The sequence below is a fragment of the Ictalurus punctatus genome, chromosome 8 (genome assembly GCF_001660625.3).
Source record: "Ictalurus punctatus breed USDA103 chromosome 8, Coco_2.0, whole genome shotgun sequence".
Lineage (NCBI taxonomy): Eukaryota > Metazoa > Chordata > Actinopteri > Siluriformes > Ictaluridae > Ictalurus > Ictalurus punctatus.
In genome coordinates this window covers 18,494,936-18,503,902 of record NC_030423.2, presented here as the reverse complement: position 1 = coordinate 18,503,902, position 8,967 = coordinate 18,494,936, and the positions used below count along the sequence as shown (strand labels likewise).

The 8,967-nt window shown below is 37.4% G+C and overlaps 1 protein-coding gene across 2 annotated transcripts in view; it reads left to right on the top strand.

Moving 5' to 3' along the window:
- The window catches only part of lcat (lecithin-cholesterol acyltransferase), a 10,158-nt gene extending 1,413 nt beyond the window's left edge, over positions 1-8,745 (top strand). The window contains exons 3-7 of one of the 2 annotated variants that reach the window (XM_017473296.3): positions 1,418-1,574; positions 2,936-3,051; positions 4,665-4,760; positions 5,793-6,017; positions 7,279-8,745. In XM_017473296.3, the coding sequence (XP_017328785.1) occupies positions 1,418-1,574; positions 2,936-3,051; positions 4,665-4,760; positions 5,793-6,017; positions 7,279-7,871 (1,187 nt within the window). In that variant the 3' untranslated portion in view covers positions 7,872-8,745. 2 annotated transcript variants of the gene reach the window in all.
- The last annotated feature ends 222 nt before the right edge of the window (positions 8,746-8,967 follow it).

Sequence of the window (8,967 nt, the reverse complement as noted above, 5' to 3'; positions counted from 1 at the left end):
GAATTAACCCTCTCAATAAAGAATTAACATCTGCAGTATTGAATTAACCCTCTCAATAAAGAATTAACATCTGCAGTATTGAATTAACCCTCACAATGTTGAATTAACATTTTTGCACTATTGATTTAACCCTCACAATAGAGTTAACATCTGCAGTATTGATTTAACCCTCTCAATAAAGAATTAACATCTGCAGTATTGAGTCAACCCTCACAATGTTGAATTAACACCCTACAATGCATCATGAATCTTCACAGTGCTAAATTAATACTAGATGTAATTAACCCTTATGGTGTTGAAAAAACGTTTATAGTGTTAAATGAACACCAACAATAATGATTTTAACTGCAGTAACATCTGCAGTAATGAATTAACCCTTGCAGTGTTGTATGAACACGCAGAATATTTAACTCCTAAAGAGTTGCATGAACTTTTGCAGTGGTAACACCATCAGTAAATAAATCAACCCTTAGAATATTGAATCAAAATCTGTAGTATTGAACTAACCATCGCAATGTTGAATTAACACCCGAGTAACTTTTGTAGTATTGCGTGTTTTTTTTAAAAAAGGTGTTAAATAAGCAGTAATAAATTAACATCTGTAGTGCTGAATTAACCCTTACAACCCAAAGTATGTGACCCCTATGGAGCTGTATGAACAGTGTTTTACAGTGTTAAAATAACAAGCAATAGTGAATTAACATCTGAATTAATAACTACTGATTTAACCCTTAACTTCCACAGTATTTAACTCCTATAGTGTTGCATACATTTTTTGTGTTAACACAAGCAGTAATTAATGAACATCTGACGTGTTAAATTAACCCTTACAGTGTTGAATTAACACCAAATGTATTTAGCTCCTACAGTGTTGCATGAACTTTTACAGTGTTAAAATATCATGATCAGTGATTAATTAACCCTCGCAATGTTGAAATAACATTAGGATTATTTAACTCGTATAATCTTGCATTAACTTTTACACTGTTGAATTAACACCAGCAGTAATTAATTAACATCTGCAGTATTGAATTAACTTATTAGTTCTTTAATATATCTTTACAATATAGAACTAAAGCCAGTATTGTTGAATTAACTCTTACACTTTTGAATGAACTCTGTGTCAAGTTAAACTGATACCTACAATGGTGAATTAGTTCTTGATGTTGAATTAAAGCAAGTTGAACTGCATTATCGTACAGTGTTAGTTTATGTGGTTTTGAATTACTACGTATAGTATTTAACCAGCTCTGTCAATGTATCTATCAGATTCACTCTTTGTCCAGTGTTGAAAGTCAACAGTGTTACATAATTGTCTCTGTAAACAGTTCTTTCAACGCTGCAAGAATGTTGCAAAATTCAACACTGGGTTTGTACACTCACTCCTTTGACCTGTGACTATTCGGTGTGATTTTAGTGCCAGGAAATATAGGCAACCGCCTCGAAGCGAAAATAGACAAACCCACGCTGGTGCACTGGCTCTGCTACAAGAAGACAGAGAACTGGTTTCCTCTGTGGATCGACCTCAACATGTTCATGCCCATCGGTATTGACTGCTGGATTGACAACATGAGGTGAGGGCACACTTCATAAACTTAATAAAATGGAATAAAAGTGAATAAAGTCATCAATTTCACTGTTATTCCTAACATTTCCCACAAATACAGTGGGAAAATTAACATGTAGCCTCCTGGACTATGACAAAACACACAGATAAAGCAGGTGCTCTGGACAAACAACTACAAATAGTATTACAAGTCAAAAAACAGGCCCAAGACATTGTTCATAGATACACAGAATGCAGTAATCATACAAAATAACAGTGGGACATATGCATAGACTGGCTCTGCAAATGAAATATAATTAGAAACCAACATAACATATATTTTTAGCCTGGAGCCTATCCTAGGGAACTTAGGGCACTAGGCGGGGGGACAAATCCCCAACCTTGGAGGTACGAGGCAAAAATGCTAATCATGAAGCCACCATGCCCTGCCCCTCATTAGGCCTGGATACCTCAATCTAGAAGCCCTTAAGGCAGGGGTTCCCAAACTCCATGACCCTATGGTGTAACTTGATATAATCTCTTTTGTTTTACTTGGTTATTTTACAAATGAATATAACAAACATCACTCTCAATTATGAAAATGTATTTTGTTTGCTATTATTTTTAAATAACTTGGGGTACAGTTACTTGAGGTAACTGTTTTAGTTATGACATGCTGTATTAGTGTAGGAGTTCAGCAGTAAAAATGGACACATGTATCAGTCCATCTACCTCAGCTAGTTCCTGAACAGCATCAAGTGACTCTGACGTAGTGGAAAAACAGAAGCCAAGAAAAGAAACACGAAAAAAATGATAAAATGGTTATTGGATATAGATTTACACGCCTCGCAGCAAATAACTTTCACATCACAGAGAAACCAAAATGCAAAGGAGATCACGGAAAATGTATAAGTACATCAACTGGCTTCCTATCCAACAGCATCTAACAGAAGGTTAATATTCGATAGTACAACCTTCTTCTGAATATATAAAAAAACACTTTAAGTGTTTACATGTGCTTGGTCATTTTACCAACATCTATTCTCAGAGATACGGTATTGTACTGTGGCCAAGAAACAAACAATGTAAATTTACCCTAATATGCTACTAAAGTTGCATCAGATAAAGCCACCTAAGTGACGAGCAAATGTAGGAGATTGTCCAACAGGTTTGAGGAACATTGGAACATAGGAAATAAAATCCTATTCTTAATAATCTGCTTTAGTCGAGCACTGTTGACTAATTATTCACACTATGGTGGTGAGTGCTGAGCTAACACAGAGAGCTTTGCTATAGCAATTAACCTTTTTAGAGCATTCTCTGGTGCCAACAATGTCAGCAAATGGACTCCAGTTGTCAGCATTTCACACATCCTTTCTTGTGTTGAAGGATTGTGTACAACCGAACGACTCGCAGGACGTCCAACTCTCCTGGTGTGGAAGTGCGTGTCCCTGGATTCGGCCAGACATATACTATAGAGTTCCTGGATAACAACAATCTGGCAGGTACCTGCTCTGACACCAGTATCACTCATTTACAATCAGTGAAAGGGAACTCATTAGATAAATTAATTAGTTTGAAAATGTGGCTATAGCTGAATGACATGGTAAAAATTTTAATTGACACAATTTTCCAACTATCACGAATATAGTCGGGCATCCAAAACTCCTTTAGTTTGCACTGGAGCTACAAAGATAATGTTGCTAACAAGTATTAGAAGTCTATCTTAGCTTTTTTTTTTTCTCTCCAAACCAATGCCCAGGTCAAGTGGTGGGAAGCACTTGAGAAATTGTACTTTGTTACTGTACTTAATTATTATTTTGGCATATTTACTGTATACTTTACATGAGTGTTATTAAAATTGAATACTTATACTCTTATTTATTTACATTTCAAAGAAAAAAGCGTTCTTTTTACTCCTTACATTTTACTTAGACCTTTAAAGTACTCGTGGCAAATCTTGAAGGTCTGTTCTTCTTTCATCCAGCCAATTACTGTACAATATATATCAATCAAATGGGTCCAGTGTAGTATCCAATCATTTCAGTTTAGCGTCCAATCAGGGTTCAGCAACGTAGACAAAAAGCTCAAGAATCATACCAACTAGTCATTGACCATAACCTTTTCATGCTACACAACGTAATTAGTGCTATAGCTATCCATGTGTATTTGAAGATGGATAAGCAATCAGACTCCACCCTGACCCTACCTGTCAGTGTTTAAATGTGCCAGTGTAAAATGTTTCAATGTGCCAGTGTAAGCAAAGATTTGTATAGAATGAGGTGTCTTATTTGCCTAGCTGGAAGGCATGAACTCCATCTGATTTGAAAAAAGCATGTTGAGGTAAGTTTGTTTAATTTGCTGGTAACATTAGCCTGTTGTTTTGTTTTGGTTTTTTTTGTTTGTTTTTGTTGTTCTTTGCTAATGCCAGGTTAGACTAGCATCGATTTCGGTAGCTAACGTAATTGGCTAGGCAGCAAGTCAAATTCTAGCAAATGGTAAATATTGTAAACTTAAATGGCAAAATGCGTAGCTGCTTTACAAATAAAATAAACTTATAACAGTTTTAGATAAGTAATAAAATATGAAAACATGATAACTTAATTTCATGAATTAAAAAATTTACTTTTTAATACTTGAGTACATTTAAACTTTCGCTTGAGTGTAGTTCTAGCTGAATACCTCCATTTTTAATTCAGTAAGATTTTGACACATTATTTATTCTTTCACTTAAGTATCATTTCTCACTATTTTGTCCACTCCTGCCCAAATCTTGATCGTACACCTTTGCTAAGATATGAAATGCCATTTTTAAATGTGACATTACTGAATAACTGTGGTTTAAGGTAGATGCATTTTTAGTGAGATAGATTTCCATTACACCAAACACATTGAATACCAAACACATCTAGGCTAACTGATTACTTCTGAGGTAAGAGAATATCTATGTAAGAATTTTTTTTTCACAAAAGTTAACTCTAACAGTTAAATCCGAATTACATTTATCATTGATTGCAGAATTTAAATTAACCTGAACAAGTCCAATCCTGTTTCTTATCTTGTTCATCTCTGAGATTCCCCCCTTCGCTTCTGACATCCTACAACATTCTGTTTGTAGGTTATTTTCACACCATGGTTGAACATTTGGTTAGCATAGGATATGTGCGCAACAAGACTGTTCGAGCAGCACCGTATGACTGGAGAATTGCCCCAAGTGAGTCAAACCTCTTTCTCTCTCTGAAGTTCTTCACATCATGTAGATGATAAATTTGACAATGTAATTATCCAAGACACTTGCACTCATATTCTGTGTTTTATCATCTAGTGACCTCTTAAACTGGTACATCCAGATTAATAGTTCCTCATTTTTTTAACATAGTTTTCCAAATAATTTTGCTGTAGTTACTGAATAATTCATAGTAGTTACTGAACAATATGCTTTACTTGTTTGTTTGTTTTTTTAATGAATATTTGAATGAATATTATTCTGATAGTGGCACGGTGGTACAGTGGGTAGAGTTGTGAAGCCAGTCCATCACAGAGCACAAACACATTTACATACATTCACACCTATGTACAAATTAGTGTAGCCAATCCAAATACACACGTATTTGGAAGGTGTGAGGAAACTGGAGAACCCAGAAGAAGCCCACACAGACATGAGGAGAATATGCAAACTCAGCACAGAGAGTAACCTGAGCACAAGATCAAACCAGAGACCATGGAGCTGTGAGGCGGTAACACAACCCACTGAACCAACATGCTATCAGCTGGCAGTTTAGAGGGTTAATTATCATGGAAACTGGACTTTTGTAGTTTGTTTGTCCAATCAACTAATCAGTTCAACAGATTAAGAATACATTTATAATTAGTCACTCTGGGAACTTCATTAGTCCTGTTGATGAAGAACTGATGAAGATTGGGGCAGTGGTAGCTCAGTGGTTAAGATGTTGGACTTCTGGTTAGAAGCGTTCTACTGCCAAGCTACCACTGCTGGGCCCTTGAGCAAGGCCCTTAACCCTCAACTGTTCAGTTGTATAAATGAGATAATTGTAAGTTGCTCAGGATAAGAGCATCTGTCAAATGCCATAAATGTAAATGTAATATAAATGAAGAACCTTAGATGAAAACTAAAGTTCATCAGTAGAACCATTCAAGGCTCACAAATGAGTGACTGACAGTCGCACTGACATTCCCAATGATCTGGTTAACTAAACTCTTTGTGATTGTGCGTGGTGTGTTCCAGATGAGCAGGCTGAGTATTTCGCACGCCTGAAGAGCCTTGTAGAGGAGATGCACGATGAGTACAAACAGCCCGTCCACCTGCTGGGCCACAGCATGGGTGGCCTTTACATCCTCTACTTCCTCAACCAGCAAAGCCAGGCCTGGAAAGATCGCTACATCAAGAGCTTCATCTCTCTGGGAACACCATGGGGTGGAGCTGTGAAGCCCCTCAGAGTTTTAGCATCAGGTAACCAAAACAGGCTATTATTATTATTATTATTATTATTATTATTATTATTATTATCATTATTATTATCATTATTATTATTATTATCTGTAATTTAGATTATAGGTTTGTTCTGTTATTGCACCCAACACTGAGTGGTAAAGATGAGGAATTTGTTAGGAATTGGCCTAACTGGTATCTGTTGTATTAACCAGCTTATGTTCATATTTACTACTTGTATTTTGTCTGCGCATGTGTGACAGTCCACAAGTGGGCTGTGCTTAACTGCTGTAACAAGGCCAATTTTAATTTTCTGATCCTATCCATCCATCCATCCAATTATATATCTATCTGCCTGCCTGCCTACCTGTCTCTCTCTCTCTCTCTCTCTCTCTCTCTCTCTCTCTCTCTCTCTCTCTCTCTCTCTCTCTGTCCTCTTTATGCCTAATTTCAGAAGCTGTTAACTCTAAAATTATTGCCATTAGGCCTTATATCTTGCAATGCTTTTGTTTCTGTCATTTGTCTCACTTTCCATCTTTGATTCTGACAAGTGAGTAGTGAAAGGTTAAATGTATCACCAATTCAGTAGAAGTAGAGGGAGGCGTGATGGTTATAACAATGGGTCAGTTATAATAGCACCAGTTGCACCAATCAGGGTTAAGCTAGAATCGCATGATCACTACTGCACACGTCTACCTCCTTCCTGATCTCACATATAGTTTCATAGCTGTGTAAGCAAAGCAGCAGATTTTAGAGACAAAACAAAAAAAAATAATTTAGTTGTCATAAAGTAATTTTGGGGATCAGGTTGATATTTTGCTTAGCACTGATGTGTTGAAGTCAAAATGATATAACTGTATACGTCGTTATGTTAAAAGGATCAGCACTGTAATATGTTTTGTTGTAACAGTGGAACTCTCTGTATTAAACATCAATTCATGAAGCCTGTGATATTGTCACAGAGGATGACTGCTATTTGTAGTAGACAAATGTAGGTAATGTGTAGCTAGATGTCAGAGATCTAACACCAAAACTCTTAGAGTTACAGATCATCCTCAGTCTTATTACATACAGTGTATGCAGGACTTTGGCAGCTTGTCCTGGGACTTAAATTTCTGGTTAAGCCCAGTGACAATGGACCAGAAACTCTGGAGCCAAGTTGAAGCACCGGGTTTAGCCCACAGTAAAAATAGGTTTCCGTGGCTGACTTATGAGTATGAATAAGAATTTAGCCAGACTCTGAAACTGATTTTAGTATTTTTGATTTTCCCTCACTCCTCAGGTGATAATGATGGCATCCCGCTTGTGTCCTCCATCAAGATCCGCGAGGAGCAACGCATGACCACCACGAACCCCTGGATGATTCCATCTGAGGAGGCATGGCCTGAGGATCATGTCTTTATCTCCACGCCGTCCTTCAACTACACTTACCAGGACTACCGCCGCTTCTTCAGCGACATCAGCTTTGAGGACGGTTGGTACATGTGGGAGAACACGAAGAACCTCACAGCAGGCCTCCCCACCCCTGGAGTCGAGGTTTACTGTTTCTATGGGGTTGGCCGACCCACACCCGTCACCTACATCTATGACGAGAAGTTCCCGAACGGTGATCCCGTGGACTTTCTGTACGAGGATGGTGATGACACGGTGGACAGCCGCAGCATGAGCTTGTGCAAGCACTGGATAGGCAAACAGGATCAAAAGGTGTACGTGACCGAATTCAGCGGCATGGCTCACCTTGACATCGTCTTCAACCACAACGTCCTCAATGCCATCCAGGAGATCCTAGAGGGAATGATTCCGAAGGATGAGACTGTCCGTACTGTTTTGGTCAAACAGTCTCAGTCGCGCAGTCTTATCAACCAGAGCCCTTAAATAAAGATCAATTTATAAATGCATAGTGGTTAAGTTTAAAGCTGCCTAAGAGAGTTGATGTCTTTTAGGACTTAGAACTGAGGCAAAGGAGGTCCTTTACCATGTGTAGGTTTTTGTATATATTCACAAACATAACCAGAAGATATGAAAATGCCTTTGCAGTTTGTATAGAACATACAGATTCAACAATATGTACAGGTTAAATATATATCATCAGTTGAAAGCACTCACATTTAGATTCACACTTACGTTTACATTCACATTTACAGTGGTGGTTCAACAGTTAAAGCTCTGGGTTACTGATCAGAAGGTCAGGGGTTCAAGGCCAAACTGCCAACGTTGGGCCCTTGAGCAAGGCTCTTAACCATATCTGCTACAGGGGCGCTGTATCATAGCTGACCCTGCACTCTGACCCCAGCTTCCTACCAAGCTGAGATATGCAAAAAATAATAATAATAACAATAATAATAATAATAATAATAATAATAATAATAATAATAATAATTCACTGGGCTGTAATGTATATATGCCAAAAGTTTCTTCTTCATCATCTTTTTTGTCCTTCTTTTAGCCTCGGTTTTGCTCAATATGACTCAGTGTCACCGCCTGCTGGACAAAAACACTCTGCTTGGGAATTTTAAGATCAACATTTTCAATACATAGTTTGTAAAGTTTAATGTCTTTTTTATGACATCTATTTTACAATCAGTACATCAGTATTCGTAGTATTAGAATGTCTGTTTTTATTTTTAACACCAATAATTATTAGTACACTATTCAACCATGTGTAAATTTATGACAAAGTACGAATTAACCAAGAATGCATGTTATTGTTTGACTCTACTGTATAAATAAAACATTTTCATGTCTCTTTTTTATGTAGCCATCTCAAGTGTCTTGGTCACATCTGCATCAGATACATCTGCAATACCAATATGGATGAGCAGAGACTGCAGAATTTGTGTAAATATGGAGGCTCACCAGTGCTATTATCTTTCGACCAACAGTTGGTGTGTTATTCTCATGGTGTTCAAGCAACCCTTGACCTGATCTGAGGGCTCAAAGTCTGTTGTGCATTAGCAGAAAAATCGATTTT